The sequence below is a fragment of the Dendronephthya gigantea genome, unplaced genomic scaffold, assembly GCF_004324835.1.
Source record: "Dendronephthya gigantea isolate DGI-Jeju-01 unplaced genomic scaffold, DenGig_1.0 000027F, whole genome shotgun sequence".
Lineage (NCBI taxonomy): Eukaryota > Metazoa > Cnidaria > Anthozoa > Malacalcyonacea > Nephtheidae > Dendronephthya > Dendronephthya gigantea.
In genome coordinates this window covers 491,835-518,059 of record NW_021163037.1, presented here as the reverse complement: position 1 = coordinate 518,059, position 26,225 = coordinate 491,835, and the positions used below count along the sequence as shown (strand labels likewise).

General features: G+C 37.5%; 4 protein-coding genes across 6 annotated transcripts; all 4 read right to left on the bottom strand.

Annotated features, from left to right (window-relative positions):
• LOC114523416 (RNA/RNP complex-1-interacting phosphatase-like) lies at nucleotides 1–5,219 on the bottom strand. The gene is made up of 11 exons (XM_028544320.1): nucleotides 5,064–5,219; nucleotides 4,527–4,602; nucleotides 4,296–4,354; nucleotides 4,017–4,116; nucleotides 3,544–3,623; nucleotides 3,090–3,136; nucleotides 2,502–2,562; nucleotides 1,526–1,572; nucleotides 1,346–1,421; nucleotides 950–1,213; nucleotides 1–741 (listed from the first exon to the last, which is right to left on the bottom strand). The coding sequence occupies exons 1-11, from the start codon at nucleotides 5,120–5,122 to the stop codon at nucleotides 333–335; spliced, it is 1,278 nt and encodes a 425-aa protein (XP_028400121.1). The 5' UTR covers nucleotides 5,123–5,219; the 3' UTR covers nucleotides 1–332.
• Nucleotides 5,220–5,403: 184 nt separating this feature from the next.
• LOC114523511 lies at nucleotides 5,404–8,511 on the bottom strand. Its single transcript, XM_028544461.1, has 2 exons — nucleotides 7,135–8,511; nucleotides 5,404–6,384 (listed from the first exon to the last, which is right to left on the bottom strand). Exons 1-2 carry the CDS (start codon nucleotides 8,067–8,069, stop codon nucleotides 5,910–5,912), a joined length of 1,410 nt encoding a protein of 469 aa, XP_028400262.1. The 5' UTR covers nucleotides 8,070–8,511; the 3' UTR covers nucleotides 5,404–5,909.
• A 1,818-nt stretch (nucleotides 8,512–10,329) lies between these two features.
• LOC114523437 (proton channel OtopLc-like) lies at nucleotides 10,330–13,215 on the bottom strand. Its single transcript, XM_028544352.1, has 2 exons — nucleotides 11,896–13,215; nucleotides 10,330–11,252 (listed from the first exon to the last, which is right to left on the bottom strand). Exons 1-2 carry the CDS (start codon nucleotides 12,963–12,965, stop codon nucleotides 10,778–10,780), a joined length of 1,545 nt encoding a protein of 514 aa, XP_028400153.1. The 5' UTR covers nucleotides 12,966–13,215; the 3' UTR covers nucleotides 10,330–10,777.
• A 919-nt stretch (nucleotides 13,216–14,134) lies between these two features.
• Nucleotides 14,135–25,620, bottom strand: LOC114523425 (MBT domain-containing protein 1-like). Of its 3 annotated transcripts, none has more exons than XM_028544329.1 (17): nucleotides 25,548–25,620; nucleotides 24,155–24,179; nucleotides 23,607–23,716; nucleotides 23,333–23,497; nucleotides 23,044–23,089; nucleotides 22,596–22,774; nucleotides 22,245–22,281; nucleotides 21,455–21,561; nucleotides 21,106–21,370; nucleotides 20,627–20,715; nucleotides 20,010–20,253; nucleotides 19,842–19,930; nucleotides 18,901–19,141; nucleotides 18,369–18,451; nucleotides 17,473–17,699; nucleotides 15,149–15,291; nucleotides 14,135–14,948 (listed from the first exon to the last, which is right to left on the bottom strand). In XM_028544329.1, the coding sequence occupies exons 1-17, from the start codon at nucleotides 25,590–25,592 to the stop codon at nucleotides 14,431–14,433; spliced, it is 2,613 nt and encodes an 870-aa protein (XP_028400130.1). In that variant the 5' UTR covers nucleotides 25,593–25,620; the 3' UTR covers nucleotides 14,135–14,430. The 3 variants fall into 3 exon arrangements, with proteins under 3 accessions (XP_028400130.1, XP_028400131.1, XP_028400132.1); XM_028544330.1 differs by having other exon boundaries at nucleotides 23,607–23,638; XM_028544331.1 differs by lacking the exons at nucleotides 14,135–14,948; nucleotides 15,149–15,291 and having other exon boundaries at nucleotides 17,469–17,699.
• Nucleotides 25,621–26,225: the final 605 nt, after the last annotated feature.

Genomic DNA, 26,225 nt, shown 5'->3' with positions numbered 1-26,225 from the left:
AAGTGCAAAATATATTATGATTTTTCGGTTTCAAAAAGTGTGGAGTAACCTCTTACGATTTTATTTACTCGATTTATGCAGAATAAATCTAAAAATGTTTTTCTTGCAGCTATAAATAAAACATTCGTCGATATAGAGCCGTTTAAGAGGTTCTAAAATCATATGGCAAAATTTAGTCTAAGTAAAAATTATTTAAAAACAAAGGCAACTAATGAGCATACTAACTTGCGAGAGTTACATTGTTTCATTCTTGGCAACTTTAAAAACCATACCTTTCCTGGCGTCCGCCTACTTCTTATCCACTATAGTAGTTTCAATAAACTTTTCAGTCTTCATCTATGATATCGACTCGATCTACTATAATGATATCTGTCATCTCTGCTGTGCCTGTGGTACCGATCATAATTTACCATGTAGTCTTCTTCCTCCCATCTTCTATCGTTTCTCCCACGAGGAGGCGCACTGAGGTAACAATCATGATGTCTTGTATGATTCCATTGGTCTATTTCATGCCTTCTATAATAATCATCATGTTCGCAAGAATTTTCCGGGTAAAATCTTTCACGATGAAAATTCCTGTCAGATCGCAGTTCACCCCGACGATCAGTTTCGTTTATGCGTCTCTCGCGATAGCCTGGCAACCTTTCTTCATCCACATGTGGATACCGATCCACATCATAAGTCAAATGACCCCTATTATCCCCGTATCTCGGCGTGTCTCGCACACGACGACTTTCTATCCTGTTCAACACAAAGACATTACGAGTTTTGACAAAAACGGAATGACAGAAAAAATAATTAAAAATGATAAAGTTAAAAGCAGTTTCTATAAAAATAATGCTCCACTCTTAGACAAATATTGTTAGTTCACTGGTTATTTTATTGTGGAAACGGTTAAAAAACCGCCGTGCAAAACTTCGATTGAAGCGAGCTACAGTATCTTGTATACCTTTGATCGACAAAATCTACTTCAGGATACCAGCGGTCGTCCTCCCGTGCTGGATAACGATCCTCGTGGAACGTTCTGTATCCACGCTTGCCATCCCGAGGGCCACGATGTTGTGGTCTACTAGGAGAATATGGAGCATACCTATTACCACGTTGTCGATGATGCACGTCAGTATGATCTCGTCGCGGGTAACTCTCGGGAGGACATTCATCGTCACTGGGTGGTGCTGTTTCGATCAAGCGCTTCTCATCTTGTTTGGATAATCTGATATACCAAAACTTGAATTAGAAACGAATATAACATTCCTCGGGTAAAAGTTGAACAGGATCTACATATATTCAATCAGATACCACTAGTTTGTGTACTTATTGAACTGAAGAAGCGATATGGACACACGTTTGGGGTTTCCGTTGTTGTAAATCCTCCAGATAGTTTTCTCTTTCCATTTTATGTCCCCTGGCTTTATTGAAAGCTGTACAAAATAGAAGACATGTGTCAGGTAACATTTTTTTAAATATCCGATCCTTGTAAATACTGTGCATGTTTCCCAGGCAATAGCACACGATTCAGTATTACCTTCAATAGCTTCCTTTGGTGAGTATCCTCTACACTCGATCAAATATCTGAATGCAAAGAAATAAGATGGAATATATCACGAAGATAGCAAATATATCACCGGTCCAAACCAAGAACAATAGACGGCGGATAATTATGATAAATACTTGAAAAATGCTCTTAAATTTGAGCGGAATTTATACACAAACCAAATTCAATCAGGAAACAGTGAGGAAAATTATCAACAGCAGTGGCATAGGCCGGTTTACACTTGCGATGTTCTTCTTTTGGTAGATGCAAACGAGCGAATAGTTATGAATGCTGTGATATAGACCTTTGATACGAGGTTGATGTCTCTATTATTTACCCACTCGTTTACATCCATCAAAAAAAGCTCGCACCTAATTCGCAGCTAAAATTCATTTATTAATATAAACAGGCGTTATTAGTCCTAAGAACGCCTTTGCGATGCCGGTGCAACTCTTTGTCCACTAAGCTACGGAAATTTAATACACTTGGTTACATATCTACCGAACGACCTGGGTCTTAAATCTCTGTTACTTCGTCCTCTAAGGGCCTGTTTATATGATCCCGTCTAGCCGGGACGGGATGTCTTCATCCCGCTTAGCCGGGAAACTCGCCTAGGCGGGATGGCGTGTTTATATGGAGTTTATTTTGTAGTGCAGGTTCCTTCGACGGCTTGTTTTATTGTAGAAAACGAATATGCCAATATATACACATGCTCCTAATGTATGTTAATCGCGAATCATCCCGGCCAAGCGGGATGGAGTGTTTATATGGCAAGAAGTGCCGGGATCCCGCCTAGGCGGGATGGAAAAGTGGTTATATAAACACTAATTAGTGTTTGTATTACAAGCGGGATCTCGGAAACTGTCCCGTCCCGGCTAGGCGGGATCATATAAACAGGTCCTAAATTCTACCAGCCTGTTACAAAACTTTTGATATATTTCATTACAAAATGCTATACTGTACTCACCTACATACAATATATCCTGCTCGGTTAAGACCATGAGTACAATGAACTCCCACAACAGAAGCTAATTAAAGGAAGTAATCGGTATTAACACAAAGATATACAGTAATAAAAATTTATGTTTACCGAAAATGCATATTGAAACAGACACATTTATTGGGATTAACTTGAACTCCTTCAACAGCAGTAAATTTAAAATTTAATACTGTGCAGTTACAGTATGTAGCATCAAATGTGGTATAACAACTGCCTAAAATAAATAAAACACTTCTCGACGTTTCGACCTGATCAGGGTCTTCGTCAGGAGAGTTAGTACTAACTAACTTTCATGCTAACTCTCCTGACAAAGGCCCTCAGGTCGAAACGTCAAGAAGTGTTTAGTCTATTTTAGGAGTTGGAGGAGGAGTACCACATTTGATGCTAAGTTGTTTGAATTTCTCCTTCCTTAAGCATGTAAAAATGCAATCTAAAAAGCAATCTTAAATGGCCATGCATCATAGCCTCCAATCAGTTTGTCAATATTTGACTTTAATAAATTCACTTCAAAAAAAGTTTGCGTGAAAATGAATGTAGCTACGAAAAGTCACATACCAGAATTTGGGGTTTCCTTAAAAAATGATAAGACAGCAGCTTTGAATCTAAAATAGAAACTAAATCATATGCAAAATGCAAAATACCGTCTTTAACATCTAAGTGTGTACATGTGATCATAAAACATGTTTTAATTAGACTCAACGCTGTAACGTTTGGGCGGTAAAGACAACTTGTTTCAAGCGCATCAGCCAATAAATTTGGAAGAAATTATAGGTAATTTAGAATAGAAATTATAGGTCATTTCTTCCAAATTTATTGACTGAATCCGCTTGAAACAAGTTTTCTTTATCGCCCAAATGTTACAACTTTGAATCTAATTAAAAATGTTTTATGATCAGGTGTACATGCTTAGATGATAAGGACGGTATACATTAGTAACATTACTGTGAAATGTGAATGTTACATGATCATTGGTTTTTGATGATGTTCAAATAATGAAGATCTACAATACCTATTGACCACCTTCTCAGGTGGTATTATCTTGCCCTCACATTTAATTTTTTTGTAATCAATTTCACGCTTGATAAACTCCTTGGAAAGCAAGAGGTGGTTTGAAGGAAAATTTAAAAAAAATACTATATTTAAAATTACTCAGTGATATTGATGATTCTGTCAACAAAACAAGACCTAAGTTTAAATATTTCCTCACACTTTACTTAATGTAAATTACCAGTAAATTAATAAACCACATCTACAGCAATATATGATGTTCAAATGCAGAAAGAAGAAAATGTTTTTTAAAATGGGCTAGCTAGACCAGAAGAATTATGGGTTAAATCATAGACAATCCAAGAGACAAATGCCTTTTGGATTGTCTATGGTTAAATGAACTCACTAATAACTAAAGTCAAGTAAGCAAATTAACTTATGAGCTAAAACCAATTAAAGGAAATAACAGTTCAGTTTCTTATGAATGCATGGTACCTGTGCATCATAATAACGTTTCGTGTTAGTAAAATCAACAACTAGCCCCAAATTGTTGCCTCTTTCATCAAAAATCTTGCAAAGATCTTTTGGGGTGAATCTAAATATAAAAATAAAATATAAAAATTGAATTTATCTAGACTTAACTTTCGGAGAAATAGTTTATAAAGTGGTGTCTATATTCTACAATCAAACACATTGTAGAATGATGTATAAGTGCTGATGATCTAAACTTGGCTATAAACACATTGTACAAACATTGAAACCATAAAACCTTACTCTTCATTCTTTTGTAAGCAGTCTTCTGGATGAGTCTCCTCTCCTGTGCAATGATATTTCTAAAAAAGGTATTGTATGTCAAAATTCAGGCACTAAATATTCCACTTAGGTTGGCAGGACACAAACTTGTCATGACTTATTTGTAATTCAGTTACACATTTCCATGTGTATTACGGGCCCAAAAAATAATGATACAGAAGTATATGTTCAACTCAGTAGAATTCAGCATACCTCTGACAGTGGAGTTTTAAATGGCACCAATCTCTCATTAGCTATAATTTTGCCACATGGAATATAATCCTTCCACCTAAAGTTTTACACAAATACAGTATATAAATAAACCACAGTGCTAAGAGATTTAAAAATACCTATGATATTTATAAATCAGATAATTAGGGAGGGAGCAAAGCACAAATTTAAGAACGTCATGAAACTTAAAAAGGGTATAAATAATATGATCAATACAGACCATCAAGGTATTTAAAGAAGAGAATTGCCTGCTGATTGGAGATTATCTTTAACAAGTTAATACAGAAAAGAGGATACTACAGAGAATGCTAGAATAAAGTAAAGGTTCCTAATTCTGTATTGCCGTATTCCAATGTCGTACCCTACTACCTTTACTTTCAATTTCGGTTTTTCTCCTTTTGCAAATTCCCAAAATATGAAACTCAAAGGCCCGCGAGAGAGTGATGAACGATGTCCTTCGACCATCAGTAAAGCAAAACATGTAAAACACTGTTCTCAGTTCAAAGAATGGATACATACTTAGCTGGTATAAGCGTGAATTTCTTAGCCGCATTTCGAACATCTCCAATTGACGCCATATTGTATATTTGTATTTACTAGATTCAGCCAGAAGTGCGCATGCGTGTACGCGAAAAACCTGGGGTTCACTGGGATAGAATGGGCTGAATGGCCCAGAATGGCCCAGTGTAATGGCCCGTAGAGGTCCATGGTAGAGGTCCTGCCAACCCGTATCCAGGCCACACCCTCCATGCGCCCTTTGTGTCCCAGCTCATTCAGTAATTTGGGCATTTGATGTGGGGCAGGTTGTACGAAAGCTGAATAGCGCTATCCACTGGATAGTAGTTTTTTTAATCGTGCTTTGCCAAACTATGCCCAGCAAGCCGGATACACAATGACAAATCGCTTTATATATATATACGCGTTTTATGGTTTTAGTCAGAAGTGAGACATACGTATTCTGACATTTATAGACATCCATCCATAGTTATCCATTTTATATCTGTGATCCGGGTAATAAATCTGAGTTTTATGGCAAGAGGGCGTGCTTGCGCTGATAGATAAACAGAATTAATGATTTGTCACATTTAATTCTTCGTTTACCTAGTATGCAAATAGACCTTAGAAACTGTGTGACGTAACCACCACTAAGGTACAATATTCAGATTTTAAAATAACGAAAATCACTCTGACGTCAAACGGGGAAAGTCTGATGTTACACGAAATTTGATTGGCTCCACAAAACTATCGAGCCAATCAAACTTCGTGTAGCATCACACCTCAGTTCCCAGTTTCACGTCATTATAAGAAACGACTGAAAGGTCTATATGATTCTATGACTATAAATCTATAAGGTACAAATGTCAGCTAATTTTCATTCAAGACAGGTCGACTAAAAATGACCCACATCTGATAGCAACACGTAGCAGAGTGGAAACGGAAGAATATGATAATTGGATTTAGAATATAAGCAAACACTTGCAACTTCGACAGCAAATTCTTTTCACCATCTGTGTGTTCATCTTCTCCTGGATTGTGAAGTTGCTGTTCCATGTAGAAGGAATTTTGAATCCAAAAGGCAAAGTTTGTGGCAAGCAGAAACAGGGAAAAATTGCTGATTGTTTGCGCATTTTTATCCTCTCTACTTAATAGTCGGCGGACGCTGACCAGAATCACCGTCTGCACGACATCCTGAATTGCACCAAGGAGGCCATGAACAAAGTGGATGGGCTCCTCAGCTTCTTCAAAAAATAGGTAATAGAAATGAACTCCTTCCCAAAGTATAATTCCAGCCAAACCAAAGTACAGCAAGGAATCGTCTACGTTGAACGATTTTCGTTTGCTGTTAAAAGAAATCATAGAAATATTCGCCATTTATCACTACGTCATTGCTTTCCTTTGCAGTACCCTCTTACCGATTTTCCTAATGTCTGGACATTCATGTGATGATAACGACGGGTCAATAAATTAATTAACAGTACTCCTATTTGTTCTATTACCATTATTAATCAATTAGTTAATCAACAAATTACTATTCAAATTGTCAATTAGAATGACAAGAAATCTACAGACAGCGATCTTTCCAGCAAGTGTGATGGCGTGTACATTTTGCAAACTTTCCATTGCACGAAAACAATATTATTTCTACTCTAGTACCAGTCTAGTTTCACTTCTGGTATTATTTGTGTTCTGCCACTAAGAACCACACTATACGTGTGCTGTAAATGGTGCCGGTACGAAACAGCGTACAACGAAACAACGAAACAACAACCCCCCAGTGACAGCTCCCCCCCCCAGTGACAGCTTCCCTCCCAAAGTGATAGCTTTTAGTGACAGAGTTAAAATAACAGCAAAATAACCATGTAAGGTCCATGTTTGTATGCCTCTTTAAATTAACAACTTCTAGCAAGGAACAATTTGTTCATGCCAACACTAACGATTTCTCATGTGGTGAGAAATATACTAGCCTGTAGCTAGTCGAAGACAGTTGAGTCCTATTTACTTGTGTAACTTAACTTAAATATGATCGCGGGACTCCAGCATTGAGTAGACTGATGCCTCGCAAATGTGGGTTATAATTTAGATTACGTACCTGTTGGCTGGCTGGGACTGGCCGCAAACCTTGATGACGTAACAAGCGATTAGTTGAGTGCAATAAAAACAGATGTTGGCAATAATGAAATTATTGTATAAGGAACGATGCCGTTGTTTGCCTTTCCATGATGAATCATATGCCCCCAACATTGAAGAGAAAAAGATTGCACCGAAAGCTGTTCCAAGCACTAAACTTAATGCAAGGCTTGGTGAAAACGTGCGTCGCCTTCCTTCCGATACCAGGCGAACAGGAAGGGACACCTCGGTTGTTCCTGACAATTGCTCCTGGTACGCGTTATTAATCCAGTCATGGCGAGCACCTCTTATTCTATCTTTCGGTATTTTTAAGTCTATCCAAAGTTCGTAAACCATCCCGGCGACAAGCAATAGATACTCCACAAACAAGGGATAAAAGTACTTCTCTGAATGACCCATGTTAATTGGAGAGCAGTCGCTAGTGTTCTTTGGCTCTGGTGTGTACACCTCTTTACATATCGTTCCAATCCAGAGACTTAAATTCGTACCCAGAATATGCGCAAGACATATCTGCATTAACCATCCCCGACTGGGCAGTTTCGCTTGGTAGAAATAATTATGGAACATTATCTGACCAGCAGTGAACAAAAACTGTGAGATATTTAGCAAAATATTGAGACCGTCCTTGCAGCTGAAATCATTGTATAGATTCAAAGACGTATATACCATGTTTGCTACGCCAAAGACGTACAATCCCGTGCGAAAATAAAAAGTTAAGTTATTTCGATGGATGGTCCAAGTTACCTCTTCACGAGTTGCCCACGCGATATACAACATGGCTATCAAAGACAATGCCATAATCGTGGCATTGGAGTATTGCAGGACTTGATAAACTCGCTCTTCGTAATCGTGTTTTATTCGCACTTCCAGAAGATTCAAGACTATTGTCCACGACATGAGGATATAGAAGTACACAATGCCATGATGGGTAACTTTGCGCCGCGAGGGCCGTGCACGTATGAACGGTTTAAAAAAAGAAAGGCAGTGTAATACACAGAAAGAAAGCTTTCAACCAACCGCAACAAGTACCGCCATGCCGGGCTTGTTTTGCGCTGTGATATTGCTCGCAACAAATTGATCCAATTGTATTAAAAAAGCCACCTCCGGGAACAGTCGATTCTTCTTCGTCTATATGCCAATTTACACGCCTGCCTGGTAACCCTGGTTGTGAATCGACTGTTGTTATGGATTGATTATCATTAGAACCATCTGAGTCTGAGCCGATTGTCTCAATTCTGCTGAATGTGCCGTAGCTCATTGCCGATCATAAATATATCATACCATATACATGTACAAAATGAACGCTTGACGAACCTAAAAATTAACGCTACACGGAATTTATATCACGATTCAAAGAAAATACCATTTGACATTTTGGCTATTGTGTCATGTGACTCATGTCTAGAATCGTCTCGGCTTACTGAATAATTTGTCAGAGAACATCAGTTCACTCATTTGTATTATATGGAGGTTATAATCAGTGATATTTTCGGATATATGTATATTCCAAATAGAGATATAACTATTCCTAATGCATGGTACTGAACAAACTATTAAACCAGTGCATGTGCAAATCTTACTTATCTTAGTCACATTTATTTACAAACACTACAAATAGACGAGGTATATATTCGTTTAACAATTAACAGGTCAGGGCAGGTCACACTATAATACAGGGAATTTGACCATGCATGGTTTATGTAAGATAATTTATTTATAATGCAATACTTAGAAAGGTTTTTTTGCCTAAGAATCATTTAGTATTTTTATCACGGAACCTGAGGAATACATGTATTTGAAATGTCATATAAAATACTCAAGTACAAACTAAATAGCGCTGCTGCATGCATGCATGCGTTGGTCTATTTGAGGCGGTAAGCATGAACGAACATGTACTCGAGTACTTTATCACATATAAAAATACCAAATATACCAAATAGTGATAAAAATACCAAATGATTCTTACGCAAACAAGACGTTTCTCAGTTTTCTGAGTATTGCATTTGAAAGAAATTATCTTACGTAATTATAAACGATGCATGGTCAAATTCTCGGTATTACAGTTGACCCGTTATATTTCTATGAATCAACTACCTTGTCTATTTGTAGTGTTTGTAAATACCTAAATGTGACTGCAATAGATGGTCTGGCATGGCAACACTAGTTACACTACCACCCGTGGCTATCACAAAAATATTCATTGACACTGCAGGGAAGTCATCGTTGACGCTCCTTTGCTGTCAAGTTAAGTTTTAGGTCATTAGTCTTCTAAGTGAATATTTTTTATGGGTAAACTTGAACAATATAATCCTGACCGCAGTTTGCCTTGTTTGGCTAAGTGCCATAATCAGTTTGCGTTCTTCAAGCGCTCTTCGTGTTGTTTCCCATTTCGTACGTTTCTCAACTTTGATATGGATGTGACCATTCACTTTACCATCACTACTATTTAGAAAATGATTGTTTTTCACAGTCTATATTGATTGTGCTGGGAAGCACATCTCAAACTGGCGCACATTGCATTACAACTTACACAGACAGACAACACTTTACTAGACAATCGGCTTACAGGAAGAACCATGCACAGTACTGAAACCACCTTATTAAGAGTGAAAAATGATATTCTTTTGAACATGAACAAACAACACGTCACGCTGCTAGTGCTGTTAGATCTCAGTTCAGCGTTTGAAACTGTTGATCACGAGATCCTGTTGAATAGATTGTCAACTGACAAAGATAGGGATGGAATGGATTTCTTATGAATAAAATAATGTCATACTTTGCCATAAATTAAACCAGTATTGCAGGAATGTCAATACGAATAATCAGAAACCTTCGTAAATAAGGTTCGCCAGGAGCTTCGAAAGTCCGTGAATTTATAAATCTCTTTTTAAAATTCGATCAAGCAATAGTTAAACAACTAAATAGCAAAAGCCCACTCGTGAACTCGCTGCGAGTACTGGCATATAATAGAATCGTCACAAAAGAGAAGCCCATAGAAGTGTCGCGACCGTAGAAAAAGAGATTCAAGGGGCATCCTCCCTCGAAAAATTGGGGCAAATTTAGGCTCTTGGAAACGCACGATTTCCCACTGACAATTTCAGGATGAATGTTGCCGATCGTGACTAAAACACTATTTAATTGTTTAAAGGGGCCCGGACAGATAAGTATTTGTTACGGCAAAATGTATCACTGAAAACAAGTTTACAATTACAGAAAGCTTTACAGTGAGAGCTAATCGCAAACTGACCGGGAACTATGTACACATAGACTACAAGGTAAAATTCAGTCTGACAGTACGTTATATTTGCTCCCTGTGTTTCTTACTCAATTATTAGCTTCTGCCATAGTTCGCGTTTAGCTTCTTTGACACACTGGCCTGCATATGACACACAGCTACAGTAGAACTTAAAATGCTGCTGAGGCCCATACGAAATTGCCCCGCGGGTTCGCTGACCCGCGACGTCCAACCCTGTGAAGAGATGTTCTAGGAATGCCCAAAGGCTCCTTTGAATGATGCCGCATCAGTCAGCAAATTGTTCGTTTTAGTTCCTGGATTTAATGCAACGAATGATTCATTTTATCAATGATTCAGTAACGACAGACAACTAATTGTTATTCATGACGGGCCGGCTGAAAATCAACCACATCTGATAGCAACACGCGGCACTGTGAAAACGAAAAAATATAACAATGGGGTTTAGGATATAAGCAAAAAATTGCAACATCGAGAGCAAGTTCTCTTCCTTTTCTCTGTGATGACTCTCTCCAGGATAGCTAAGCCTTTGATCGATTAAGAAAGAATTCAGAATCCAAAAGGCAAAGTTTGTTGCAAGCAAGAACAGTGACATATTGCTGATTGTTTGCGCATTTTTGTCCTCTCTGCTTGATAGGCGGCGGGCGCTGACCAGAATCACTGTCTGCACGATGAACTCGAGTTGACCAAGCAGGCTATGAACAAAGTAGATTGCTTTGTGCTTGGGTTTATAAGATACAAAATAGAGATGAAATCCTTCCCAAAGTATTACTCCTGCTAAACCGAGGTAGAGTAGGAAATCGTCTAGGTTAAACGAGGTTCGTTTTCTGTTAAAAAAACCAAAGTTCTCGATCAGTTTTCAGGTCGTAGCATATATGTGTGTTTGCTTTCAAAAACAAATAGTAGTTTTTGTCGTTAAAGCTCTTCAGGGTACCTCTCTAACTATATTTCAATGGAAAGTGGCCAGAATGGTCAGACGGTTCATATTTTGAACTCAAGTAGAGAATTTCGTTAATAATATAGCGGTGGAACTGCATTTCCCGTGCTAGCTAAGCACTAGGCAGATGAAAATAACATAAACAAGAATGCAGAGTTGTTGAAACTCTAAAATACAAGTAATCTGTCTGTACTGAAATACAACAGAACCGGTTATGGTTGTCTAGATGGCATTGGAATGCCAGTATGCGGGAAAAAAACAAGAAAGGCACTTCAAGGCAGGACACTTTTTCTCATGATTTTCTATGTCCTATATATTGAGACTGTCCGCTTTCTCTCTCTATTTAAAACATTTTTACATGAACGAACGGATGTGCGCTCAGTTTGTATGTGTGAAACGAATAATAAATAACGGATCTGACGTTTGCGCTAGGTTGGAGAGGAGTTCATCCCTGCTAGCTCGTAAAGAAAACCTTTTCAAATGTTGTTCTAGCATTAACAAATGAGGGAGGAAATTTGACGTGGGTTACGTACCTGTCAGCTGGCTGAGATTGGCCGCAAACCTTGATGACGTAACAGGCGATAAGTTGAGTGCAATAGACACATATATTGGCAATTACGAAATTATCGTACAGGAAACTGTGCCTTTCTTCTTTCCATGCTGAATAATGTGCCGCTAACATGAAAGAAAAGAAGATTGAACAAATTGCCAAACCGAGCAGAAAACTAAACGCAAGACTCGGTGCAAATATGTGGCGTCTTCTTTCCGACACCAGGTCAACAGGAAGAGGCAGCCTGCTACCATTAGACAATGTCGTCGGTGTCTCGTTTGGATTTTGCAATTCCCCGTGATACGCGTCATCAATCCAATGCCCTGCTCGCCTTCTCGTGTCTCTAGGTACTACCACCCCCACCCACAGTTCATACACCATCCCGGCGACAAGAAGCAAATACTCCACAAACAAAGGATAAAAGAACTTCTCTGTATCACCCAATGGAATTGGGGAGCAGTCATCTTTCTTTTTGGAATGGTTTAACACTTTTTTACAGATTGTCCTAATCCAGAGGCTTAAATTCGTACCCAGGATATGCGCAAGGCAAACCTGCATTAACCATCCCCGACCAGGCAGTTTCGCTTGGTAAAAATAATTATGAAACAGTATCTGACTAACAATGAACAGAAATTGTGAGATATTTAGCAAAATATTGCGACCCTCTTTGCAGCTGAAATTATCGTATAGCTTCAAAGATGTATATACCATGTTTGCAACGCCAAAGACATACAATCCCGTGCGAAAATAGAAACTTAAGTTAATCCGATGAATGGCCCAAATGACTTCTTCACGAGTTGCCCACGCGATATACAACATTGCTATTAAAGACAATGCCATAATCGTGGCATTGGTGTATATCAAGAATTGATTGGGTTCGTCGTCTTTTAATTTGCTTTTTTCTCGCACTTCCAGAAGATTCAAGACTATTGTCCACGCCATGAGGATATAGAAGTACACAATGCCATGATGGGTAACTTTGCGCCGCAAAGATAAGCGCCTTGCACGTATGAACGGTTTGAGCCAAACATAAACAGGCAGTGTAATGTACATAAAGAAAGCTTTCAGCCGACCGCAGCATGTACCGCCATGCCAGGCTTGCTCTGCGCTGTGATATTGCTCGCACCAAATTGATCCAATTGTGGAGAAAAAGCCATCTCCTGGGACAGTCGATTGTTAATCTTCGTCTCCGTGCGAATTGACTGTTGTTATGGGGTCACCAGAGCCATCGGCTATCTCAATTCTGCTCAATATTTGGTTGCTCATAATGACGGATAAAAGTTAGATATATCTGTAATTTTTCAAAAATATACTTACTACAGCATCGGATGCAGTTTGATAAAGCTTCCTGTATTTTGTCATGTGATTTCTCTAGAAAATTCAGACATGTCGGAATAATTAGTTAGAATGAACTTTGTCTTTGAGATATTGTTGACAGTTGTTGATCTGACGTGTTTTGCATGCGTATAGGGTTTTTTATTACTATATTGTGTGGCCGCATCGAAGTGCGGAGTTCGAATTCGAAAATTGTTGTGACGACTGTGTTTTCAATATATATTGTATTCCTTTTGGTGTTGTGTTATTTTTATGGTGATTGAGATTGTGTGGTATTTTCTGAAAGGACCGAACCCCTTTGTCTTCCTGAAATATATGGGCCTTAGTGTGCGTAGAAGAATGACTACTTATATATAGAAGTACAGTGGTTGAATAATCACATCTTGAACTATTCTTTCATAAATAATACAGGAAAACCCCCTCCTATTTCTACGACAATCATTCAGTCTTGTCACCAGTCAATATACCATCTTTTGACGTGATAGACTGTGAAAAGCATCCAATATAAGTTAATCTCAAAAAACAGAGTTGCAACACGACATCGTTTTTATCTTACCTTTTGGTGTATTATACTGCGGTAATCTGGGAGAATGCAAAATACCAGTGTCAAATGTATTGAGAACGTCGTTTACAATGCGCCTTCTAATTTTTTTGGGATTTTCACAACGGACAACAGTACCGACAAATGCTTTGTATTGGGGAAAAATATATGGAGTGCTACCCTTCTAAGCTCACTAAACCGTCCAGTTCCTGATGCAAATTAGCACTCAAATCATGATCATGTTGAGATAAATAGTGTTTTAACGTCGCCGTTATTCTAATCAAAATAAAATGACCGCAAGTTCTTACCTACGAAACACCAATGTTCAATGACCAATGCTCTTTACTTCAATAAATGACATTTATTATTCTACTATAACGAAATTTCAAGCTGGTGTATGTTTTCTCATTTGTGTTTTGAGACAAAAATAGAATCACACATTAGCATGAAAATACTACAAGTAGAACGCATAAGGGACACGCCCTATTTTTTAACACATTATTCATGCGCATATATGTACACAATCGAGTTTCCCTTTCTTCCGCGGTCGGGTCATTAAATCATAATGTAATAACGTATTTACATGGAAATTGCGAGATCTTCAGTTAGCTAAAGATGGATATAGCGCGCAGTCGCAGAGGGTCATACGGGTTCGCTACTGGGCATGCTCAATGGCTGCTGAGTGATGTCTGTATAATTCGCGTCTAACTCGCTAGTTTGTTTCATGCGACATTCATCGCATTGTTCCGTGGGGTATTTCACGTTTGCAAATACGTTCTGGCAACAACCTAGCAACTGACATGCGCGTTCGATGTTCGGCCGTATCGTGTCGGCTTTCGAAGCGATCTTCACACGTCGCATGATCCGTTTGTCGTTTTTCGTTTTTATTTCAATGCACACCGTAGCGGCCAAATCTAGATCGATGTGCTTCTTGCTTTGGTAGAATTCGTGGCAAAACAGTTCAAGAATACTTTTAGGATTTTCGCTCGCGGATACCAGAAGCTGCAGGCATTTTCGTGCGATGTTGTTTTTGTCTGATCCCCCTAAAACACCCTTGACTGTGTCGGGAAGCTTGAGGAGCTTCGCAGCGTTTAAAAATGGACCGCAACAGCATCTTCTGTTCACAAAGTACATGCTTTCAGGATGCAGTGGAGGTTTCACTGTGATACAGAACAAAGGTAATAATGGTTTTGTAGGCGGAAGAGCCGAACAAGATTTTCTACATATCCAATTCACGCAGAAAATCTGGGCAATACTTTTACACTATAGGCACCAGGGTTACTGTATGTAGCAGCACGCCACGATTTCTTCGTTTCATGCGAATTTATTCTAGGTTTTATAGAACAAAAAGTACTCTTACCTGGCTTAGACTTGATCGCCTGTTCTGGCTTTAAAGGTTTGTTCATTTTAGAAGGCGTCGTTGTAAGATTATTTCCTGGAATACCTTTCATGTGTGGATCCTCGTATTGATAACCAGGCTGTGTATACGGGTCAGGTCTTGGTCTAGATTGAAGTAAATACATCGTGAATTTCATTGCAAAACGTAAATTACAAATGTCTTTGAGAACAATAGATAATTTAGACAGATAGAGGAGTTACAGTTGCACTATGTTTTATATAACACCTTATTTAATTCACGTCAATTCATTTGCTGTTTTTGATCACCTCCAGAAGTGAAATATCTTCTCCATTTCGTGTTTGTTAAACTTGGGTCATTTTATAACATAATTGTTGCAATTTGTTTACATAAATGATGAAATTAACATGAATCTATTTGGTGTCATATAAATACCATTCGATCAATGGGAGGAACTCCGTTCGCCGAGAGATGAAATGTTCCATTAAACTGGCGGTTTCGTCCCACTGAATGAAACATTCCATGCATCGCACCCCTCGAGAAAATATTCAATACATATGCCTTCATAAACAATAATATTATTTTTTATGATAAAATTTTCACTATCATTATATTATCATTAAATTTTCTAACGTATTTAATGTACACTATATTGCCTGCTACATGATTGTGATCACAATGCGTGTTAGGGCATAGCAGTTTACTCTGTTAGGTTACTTCTTTTGACAATTAACTTTACAGTTATATGATCGATCATGGCGAAACCTCGCGAACCATCAAATATACAGATTATAGTGTTTGGGTTTTCGAACATCGTTGAATTGTAGTTGATTAATTGTAATTGATTAATTTGTATTAGCGGGGTAATTCTCTGGTCACACACGTGACATTGCTGTTTCTTTAGGCTTCATAATTATTTTGCATGCAACAAAATAGAATAGCATTGTGACCAGAGAATCACCCAGTATCAAATGTATATAAAATTATAAGCTTAAACATATTAAATTAGAACTCTATTGGCCGGAAATTATTTATGTTATTTAATCAACCCACGCTTACCCCGAATTAAAATCCCGCTATCGGTCTTGACTTCCACATACCAATTTAAATCTTTCTTTATATATAATAAAAAAATATGGGAAAATCTAACATTCCCGGACAGAGTTATAAAAAGTTAATTTCTCCCAATAAAAAAAAGTAGGAAATTAAGAAGATTCAAGTTAGAAAAATAGAAGAAAAGAAGAGTGAAAAAGATTGATTGTACTCCAAGGCTCGTCCAAATGCATTCATATCTTATATGGATCTGGAATTATTCATTTCAAAAATTAGGCAAAGACTCAATATTCTGGATGAAAATGTTAACATGCAACAACTGTTTTCGGGACGTAAACAAAAAGCGTGCACGTCTCTGAACAACCCCATGAATCATTTCAACCTGTCAGATTGCTATCCACCACTTTCCTCGCTGTTTCTGAAAATCCTATCATTGTAATTTCATACAAGTCATTTACACATGACATATTTAGCTAAGGCGAAATAGGCGTTCAAATTCTATGAAGAGGTTCTGGAAGTTGAAATTAAGATGTGGAATTCAAGAATCTGGAAGCCAAATTAAGTTGAATATAAATTTCCGCCAGAAAGGACCTGTGATTGCTTGTTTATGCCAGGAAAAAGTTGCAGAAATACTTATAATTCGCTTACACTTATGGAACTTATATGCCCTTGTCGTCATTCCTTTATTTTAATGTTTAATGTTTTAATGTTTACAGTATATATATAATTTACCAAATTACATGTTTATGTACAGTTAGTAAGGATTAGAGTTAGTCATTAGATTAGAACTTTAGGATTGTTAGAATATTGTTAGTCCGCAACCTCGTTCCCAGGTATTACCTCTGTTGGCAGAACAAATACTTTGAGAACAAGGTTGGTTAGGCAATATTGATAGTTTTACATTTTATCTACTATGTGTCTACAACTAATAGTGATTTAAGAATTCTAACATGAGCCTGTCATGTTAGAAGCCGGTTCATGATTCCCCCCCCTACTCGATGTATGGATCTGATACTGATAGAATTTCTTAGAAAATATGTGTGTCCGACAAGACGAAAAATTGCAGATTTTTTTAAAATTCATGATTACATGCATGCATGCAATTTTGATGAAGAAGATGCAAAGGTCCCGGGATAATAAGTTGGATTATTTACTATACGACGTCGCTATACTGAGGGCGGCAGTATAAAAGTTAATCAGAACTGGATAATCAGAAGCGGTAGTTAAGGATTTTATACAGCCGCCCCCTGCAATTCAAAACAAAATTTCGTTACCCCGGAGGTTGTAGAGGATGACCAGTTATTTCACAATATCCAACTGGAAAAAGATCAAGCGAGTCCATATCAAGGAACTGATCATACGTCACATCCCAACCATCGAAATGGATCTTTAATAGAGGACCACGTACATCCACCACGGTTGCTGGACACACTAGCGCCGGCTCACGTAAATCAACTGCTTCCAACTTCATTCCCTTTTTGAAGGGATTGTCCGCACGATGCTGGTTCAAATAAATAATCATAGATCAGGAAATAGTGGTTCAAGAGGGGTCGCATGCAAAATTACGAAAGGGGACCAAGAAGACACCCCTTTGAAGCTGGCGGTCGCGCCTACAATTGCTTCATATATACGACCCACGAGTGACTTTTCGCCAAGCTCTTAAGGCTAGTTTCCACTCAGGAAAATTCTCCTTTGGATCGGACAGGAAAGTTTCCTTTTTATAAACGCCGCCTGAGGACTTACCGACAAAAGAAATTTTCCTGTCCGTTCCGATCCAAAGGTGGTTTTTCCTGAGTGGAAACTAGCCTTTAGTAGTAAAGTTGGGGAATGTTACCACACTGATCACCGCATTGTGCCTTTTGAGATGACTAAAGTATCCTTTTATTTCATGAATATTCGAAGGGGACTAACAATACATATACAATATACAGGGAAATGTCGACGCGACCATTAGTTCGTTTGGCGATTCTGTAGCAGAGTAAATCATAGTTAAACGGTCGAGGAGGGAAAGAAGGAAGGAAGAAACGGAGGGGATGATTGTTATTTTGATTTTCTTCATCAAACCTCAGTAAATATATTTTATGAACAAGGTTAGTTGAAATATCTGGATGCTCGACACATAAGATACGTTTGAATACAAGTGCCAAGTAAATATGGTAAATATACTCACAGGTTGAAAAAGATACGAGGGAGCCTTTCGTCCATTGGTGTTCTTACAGTAACTATCCCAGTCAAATGGTTTCTTCGGATAATCTAAAAACATGATAAGGTAATATTTCAACATCATCATACAGCAGCACACGTACAATTGTACGTATGTACCAAGTATACAACATGGTTTGTTGCCAGCCAAAATTTGTGAAATACAGAGTAGAGAAAGAACAATATCTGAGAAGTGAACAGGTTTAAAACGTTTCATTCATAGTATAAATACTCAAGTTTTAATACGATTACAGTAATGAACATATAGGAAGTTTATTATTTTTCATTGGCATTTGGCATTATAACTTAGTTATATACCTTTACCACTGAATGTAAAATATTCTAATAACCTAAAAACAATACTATCTTATGCAGCACTACAAGGGACATTTCGTGTATAAAACGATTTAGAGTATCGAATGTCGCTATGAATAATCTGTTACATTACAGCTAATATTATGGCTGTGAAAATTGCATATAATTAAGTATTATATACTGACCTCTTGGCGGCGTAAGTTCAATGCCATATGCTTCACACCATCCTGGCGGGAAAATGTTCCGTGAGTTGGCGTGAAAGCAGAAATACGCCGCTTGCGAGTCGATGCCAGCGATGAAGTAGTTATATTTGAGTTCCTTGATCACTGTGAGCACGCAGATCTGGTTGGGTACATAGGGATTGATACCTTCGAATTTCATGCCTATTTCAAACGCATATGGGCCTTGTGCTGTGCCTGTCGCGTCCTGCAAAAAAATTGCATTGCATGAATATGTATTCGGAGCTACAGCATGTGTTTGGAAGATGTTTAAATCTGGTAAATACTTGATATTGTGACCGATATAGAAATATTAGTCGTATATAGAAGACTTGAGAAGCAATATCAATCTTTTCCAAAACTTCTGTTTAACACTTAAGGTGTGAGTAGATCGATGATGACACGAGTGTGAGCCTGAATTTCCTGGTATGCACCAGTTATGTATATAGGAAGGGGGGAAGATCGCTCATTTTCATTGTTCGAACTTTTGCTAAACTATATCAAGCTCGCGCGGTAACTATCTGCTTTCTCATACAACATGCTCAGGTAGAGTATAATCTATGATAACATTTGTCGCTTTCCAGCGTAACCCATGGATTCCGCACTTCTATTTTTCGCATATACAAGATGTTTAATTCGAGCATCCTCTGACGCGGTGATTTTATATTGAACAAGACTATTCTTATATAATATTCTTGTATATGTTTGCATATATGACAGTCGATACGTAATTTAGCTTGTAGGTACACCACGTAAGTATTTAATACTGCAAAACTTTCGGTCTGTTAACCCGGGTCTTCATTTAAAAATACTTAGCTACGTGGTGTACCTACAAGCTAAATTACTTTAAGACTATTCTTCATTCAACTATATTATTGAATTAAACAACAGTGGATATATGAAGAAACCTCAGAGAAGATTTCCTGCGGTGCGTCTCGGTCTTGTGCGAGGATTTTCTCAATAAGTTTGTTCCATTCTGAAATGCTGTTTTTCCACCCTAGACAACGAAACAGAAGTTCAAAAGGTGTCGAAACTGGTTCAGTCTTTTTAAGAGATGAAGAGTTAGATTACTGTACCTATCGGTGGCCTCAGCTGATGACCGACGAGAGATGACCATCCAACTGGATGGATATCAGTGGAATAATAATGGCACCAAAAATCCTCCGCGATCTCTGGATCTAAGCCATCATAACGTAAACGAAGACGATCACCAACGACATCAACCACAGTCGCTACACACATGACGGAATACAGGTTCTTACGATCCGCCACTTCAACTTTCATTCCAACTTTGAAACGATTGTGAGGTATCTCCTGTACCTAAGAAAACGAGAAATGCATTCCTTATACCACAGACTGCACCAAGCACAGGAATTAAAATGTACGCAATTAAATGGTAGGGATACTGTTTAGACCTTGTACCTATTATCTCTTTCTAGTTTTAACTGACAAAAAATGAATGGATTCTCTTTCCAAGGAGAAAAAGGGGTTCTAGCAGACTACACTTAAATAACAAGGGTTAAGCCACCAATTGGTGATCACTGCGCATTATGTATGAGTTAGGTACAGTTACATTAGGAGTTTCACAAAATGGATGTGAATTTGTATGGATCTCGAGAATTTGAGGAATGTCTATGACTTTGGAAAAAGAAAAAGTGTATTCTATACGTATATACAGAAACTTTGAGCAAACCTTTTGTAGAAATTCCGCTGAAAACGTCTTCGCACCGGACAGTCTTCGGAATAGATACTCCTGCCAATCAGTTATCCTAGTTTTGATTTCTTCAAGAAAAAACGAATTGGATTAATAGTATTCCATCGCATTTGACTGTTATATTTGGGCAAACATGCTGGTGGTAATATTGTATAAAATAGTGAAACAGCAAAAACTATAAGCATTTTATTATCTACTCGGACTGTAGGGCATATGACGACAGGGGTGTGGGGTGATCGATACCAACTTCATCACACAGTGTAACTCATGCGAAAGAGAGGACTTTTAGCATTATTCCATTTAGCATTAACTCATTACAAACATATAGGGTGAATAAACTATTTGGAACTTTTACTACAACTTTTTACTACCCAAAGTGTATAGTTTTTCAGATTCACACAATATAGGTCAAAGAAATCAGACAAGCAATATCCATACCCCAGTTTAGAGAACACTACCTTGAGGTGGTATTAGGGGCTTATTAATTCTTGCACACCAACCAACTGGATGAATATCTCGACATCGAAGGTCAAACCAAAAATCCGCGTTGTCGCCTTCGTCATAACCTTCGTATCTTAGCAACGTCTTGAAGTGCTTGAATTTAATAACCGAAGCGACCCAGAACGTCGTATTCTCGGCATTATTAAAAGTTTCGACCCCGTTGTTAATCACTTCCACTTTCATACCAATATGGACGTCTTTTAAACACGACATTACTTGAGCCTAGGAAAAATATAAAAACCGTAATGATAAAGGACATGCACAGCTTAGAACGAAAAACTGGGACGATGTTGTAAAATTACATACGTGTCTAAAACATATGGCAGGAGCTGCCTTTCCATTACAATTTTTTAAATATTCGTCCCAAATAAAACTTTTCTTTTGCCAGTTGTCCACCATGACAACATCATCGACTACACAACAAAATGGAGAAAAGAATGTTAGCTACCAGTCTACCATTTGGTCGACTAAGATGTTTACCACTTTTTTTCAATACATGTGCAAGGATGATGCTGAGTCAATGAGCACATAAATATCTCTTGGGTAGAACGAAGAAATATACGATTATACGATAGTAAGACCTAACCGGGAACGTTGCGAAAAATGCAACTTGGGTCATCCGTGGTAGAAATCGAAACTATGCCGCTGTGATTCCGGAGCAGTGCTCCCACCACTAAGCTACGGAGTACGTAACTTGTGGGTGAATAAGGCGCACTGTAAATTCCAGTATAAAAACACATTCGAGTAGTGCCGGTTGTTTTAAAGAGGTTCATGATGGATTGATTGTTGCATTTTCTTTTGTTTTATTTGAACATAAATTAGAAGTTGACGGTCGTTTCAGGAGAATTTCTACTTATGTTCAGATAAAACGAAGAAGGTGCAACAAATAACATATTATAGAATATAGGCAAGAACAGGCTCTAATACTGCAGTAAATTTAACGACCGTCAAAACTTCAAGAAATTTTTTCATATAGTTTACGCAGATGAGTAAAAAATTTCTATAATTTATCTCCGAAAGAACATGACGTCAAGTCAATGTTTACAAATCATACTCGGTTAAATATACAGTGTATATATAAAAATATGAAACTTACTTCTTGGGGGCTTTATCAAAGATACGTCTGTCTTAATCTGTGAATGAATTGAATCAGTGTGAATGCATTATAGTATAGAACATATTGAGATGAGTCATGTGTCTCGCCATTCCGCGAATGTGGGCTAGGGCTTAACTACCGGCAAACGGTACGATCGGTCCTGATAAAATAAAATATCTTGTCCTGACTTGGACGGTCGCGACAGTCCTAGCGATTCCTAGCGACGGTCACCTCCGCGCGGTAGTAAAGTTCGTCTGTGAGGAAGTCAATTACCTAACTATGCAAGTTTCAGTAAACTGCACAACGCTCGTCTTATTCACTGTTTACATTGTACTTAACAACGGAACAAACCTTTTTACTTGGAGTTGGTTTTCTAACCGTCCTTTTCTTAGTGGGCGTAATTCTATCTGTTTTCCTTTTCTTAATGTTTGATGCGGAGTACTTTTTAGCACATTCCACTTTGCAAAACCTCTTTGATTTGGAGAAGAATTGCTCTTTGACACCAAAGAAGCCACAGAATTCACAGGTGCCTACAAATTCAATTTGCTGAGAATATAAAATCCTGTTGATATGTAAACATGACAGTAAACATTACATTAAAATTCTGGAAATATTTCTTGGAAAATATACTACATCATGGCGTTCAAGGTTCAAGACTTGTAAACAACAAATCAGCAACCATTTCAATTTCAAATTTCAATTTCAAATCTATTTCAAATATCACAAACTGGGCTCTCTGAGTCTCTGAGATAAAACTTATTATTCAGAGCAACTTGAATACAAGTATATCAATACATACCCATTATTGGAGCTGCATCAGGTAAATTTGATGATTCATTTGGTACCTATAAATTAACATTACAAACATATCAGTCAGATAACATCACAGTATAATTTTATTGCTTGTAGGAAAAAATCACACTCTTCCATATCAATATGTGGTTTCTATCCCATTGGATAGGACAAACAGTAACAGAAATATTTTTTTAAAGGAAACATTCTAACAGGTATTTACATTATACTAAGTTGGTATAAAATCAGTGCTGTCCCAATTTACTAAGAACTTTTGAAAGATGTACTGTACTTACCAAATCTCCTTCAGCAGGTGGCACGGTCGTTACCACAGGATTGGTCGATGCTGTTCCAGGGTCAATGTTAGGACTTGCACTTGAGGTTTCATCATACCTCACTTCTTCCTCACCATAAAAACCTAACATTTCAGCAGAGTCTGCATTACCACTCGAGTTTCCAACCTGCAGATAAAAAATTCTTACAGTAAGTGTAAAAGTTTCATTTCTCAACCCTAAATTTTTTTTATGGAAGTGTTTACAGCAGATGTAAAGATGGGAAAGTGATACATACCACTGATACCAGTGGATCTTGATCTGCTACTGCTGAAGATAGAAATTCATTTGGATTGTCAGTAAGCATTGGTTCCATTGTCTCTTTGAATATCACATCATCTCCCAGCCCTATTGGATAAAGATTATGTTCTAGCTGATAAGTAAATTGTCCTGGTTGAATAAATTACACATGCAAACACTGTGCATGCTGTGCAAGTGTTCAAGGATTTAAACAAGCAAAAAATTACGACCAAAAGAGGCTGTTAATTTTCTCTAGATACTGCTCTTAGTACATTTTATTAGTGCATGTGCTATGAATATGTATGATTACATACATGTATATAATGCTCCAAGTGCATATAGCAAAAAAAATTGCATATATGTACATATTGTATATTATGGGAGACAATTATGTACATATTTATACCTTGTGAGCCATGCTTTGTATTATTGTATTGTATTGTATTATTGTAGGCTTTGTAATATTATATAATCACAAGTATTAAGTTTGCACTTAAGGTCAGACAGAACAGTGCAAGCATGAATACAGCAAATATTTCCACACACCTATCCCTTGAGTGTCTTTATCATTCTAAATAAAAGAAAATGGGAATTTTTTTAGAGCTTCTTGGACTAGTAACAAAGATACAAAGCTGTATCAATTTGTAGCACATAAACGGGTAATGGTTTTAAAAATTACAATTTGCTGTTAAAATCAGCCCTTCATATTCATTTATCATCACCCCCAATTTGAACTGTAATATTACCACTGGATTATTAAATGTTTAGGTGATATTGTAGTGTGTATTAACTTTGATTACAAGTATCATAAACCTCAAACAACCAGTCAGAAATACATATTATTTCCATTGTTCACATGCTATCAAACCATCATCAGCAGAAGATTTGAGGCATAAAGAAACAATTTCGTGATAAATGCTTGAAAACATAAAAAAGTCAGTGACCTTGATGACACAAAGAGACACTGTAAATTATAACTCAAAAGCTCATGACTTCATAGTGTTTGCCATAAAAAATATTTATGAATCTTGTACATATGGTCATGCACAAATAAAACTTACAATCAAGCAAATAACAAGACTGCGAACACAGCTAATTAAAAGACCTTTTAAAAAACAAGTTAATTGTTTGGTACTTTGTGGCACTAATATTAGGGGTTATGAGGCATAGATTTTCACATATACAGTAGGCTGACTTAAGAAATATAGGTTAGCACTTACTATACAGTCCATAATATATAACCCAGGAACTTCAATATCGCACAAAATAATAGTCATATTCCCAATTAGCCTATGTATAATGCAGGTCTACATTTTTAATTACTAAAACGGTCCTATTGACATGAGAGTGTTGCATTTATAATTATTCCATAGGAGGATAGGCCCTGAATAAGATGTATCAATTCATTTATATACATTCACGATTATATATGGTTAGATGCCCTTACAAATATCGAAAGTTTAATTCCCGAAAGCATTTATAAACAACAGAAGAAATGCTTGCAGGTTTCTTCATGTATATATAATATTAAAAATGGAACAGTTATTAAGAGTTAAATCAGATCAAAGAGCATCGTTTAATAATGAAAAATTTAATATAACAAATGGAATGTATTAAACTCTCCTGGCAGTTATGAACGGACTGGTCTAATAATATTCTCCTATTATGCATTTGCTAACCTAATATTAAAAAAAGTTCTATTTCAAACATATTTCGTCCTGGAATTTTGTAAGTTATAAACATAAACACAAAAATCTGTCTTTCATAAAGCTTATTTTTACACTTCATTTGCTCTTAGATTCGTGTCATATGTGCAAGGTTTTGTACTGTGTTAAAAAAAGATAAAGCAGTATTTCATACAGCTATGTTGAAAAGAGTAGAAAAGCTCTGTACTGCGTGTATGAGTTACGATAAGTAAATGATTTGTAATAGAACTCACCAGCTCATTTGCTCCTTCGTTGTTTTCCATTGACGAGGACGCCATATCAGTTTACACTCAGGCGCGGGCGTTAATCGCAGGTTGTGCTGTTAACAGCGGGTTTCCAACGCTGAACTGCATAAGGCACCAGAATTGAGATTTATCAAATTCCTAGCCTGAAAAGACCAAGGCTGTGACGCCTTAAAATCCACGGGTGTTTGGAGAATACCTCAGGCAAATACCTCTGGAGATATCATATCTGATATCTACTCTTTATCATAGGACCTCTGCGCGAATTACATATACTGTATTGGCCAAATCATTGGGCAAAGTCACCGATAATATTGAGAATAGTCCCACGAACTACTGGCATCCATGAAATATTTGAAAACGCAATTTGGGTTTTGTCCCACTTATTCCAAAACCTGCTGGGTCCTGCTGGGACATGTTCCTCCATCCCCCAACTTACTGGCCTTAGATATAGTTGTGTAGAAATCACCAGGGGTGTAGGAATCATTCCGAGATAGAAGGACACCAGCTTTCAGGAGCACTTTTGGACTGTGTAAGTGGGCATACGTAGGGAACAAAAAGAGCAATCTGCAGCCAAGTAAAGTCAAAATAAGTCCAAATAAACTTTTTGGGGGTCGCCTTTTCCTTGTCATTTTGTCACTGAACGTAATCTAGACTTCTCTTTCCACA

What these genes read in the sequence shown, in the direction of transcription:
- LOC114523416 (XM_028544320.1), bottom strand. Translation starts at nt 5,122, where the DNA reads ATGGCGTCAATTGGAGATGTTCGAAATGCGGCTAAGAAATTCACGCTT. An exon ending in AACGTTATTATGATGCACAG is followed by an intron (nt 3,624 to 4,016) that starts GTACCATGCATT and finishes TTGCTTTCCAAG; the next exon opens with GAGTTTATCAAGCGTGAAAT. An exon ending in TAAGGAAACCCCAAATTCTG is followed by an intron (nt 2,563 to 3,089) that starts GTATGTGACTTT and finishes TCCTTTAATTAG; the next exon opens with CTTCTGTTGTGGGAGTTCAT.
- LOC114523437 (XM_028544352.1), bottom strand. Translation starts at nt 12,965, where the DNA reads ATGTACATTACACTGCCTGTTTATGTTTGGCTCAAACCGTTCATACGT. An exon ending in CAATCTCAGCCAGCTGACAG is followed by an intron (nt 11,253 to 11,895) that starts GTACGTAACCCA and finishes TTTTTTTAACAG; the next exon opens with AAAACGAACCTCGTTTAACC.
- LOC114523511 (XM_028544461.1), bottom strand. Translation starts at nt 8,069, where the DNA reads ATGTCGTGGACAATAGTCTTGAATCTTCTGGAAGTGCGAATAAAACAC. An exon ending in CAGTCCCAGCCAGCCAACAG is followed by an intron (nt 6,385 to 7,134) that starts GTACGTAATCTA and finishes TTCTTTTAACAG; the next exon opens with CAAACGAAAATCGTTCAACG.
- LOC114523425 (XM_028544329.1), bottom strand. Translation starts at nt 25,592, where the DNA reads ATGGCGTCCTCGTCAATGGAAAACAACGAAGGAGCAAATGAGCTG. An exon ending in TTTGATAAAGCCCCCAAGAA is followed by an intron (nt 21,562 to 22,244) that starts GTAAGTTTCATA and finishes TTTGTTGTGTAG; the next exon opens with TCGATGATGTTGTCATGGTG. An exon ending in CAGCGGAATTTCTACAAAAG is followed by an intron (nt 20,254 to 20,626) that starts GTTTGCTCAAAG and finishes TCGTTTTCTTAG; the next exon opens with GTACAGGAGATACCTCACAA.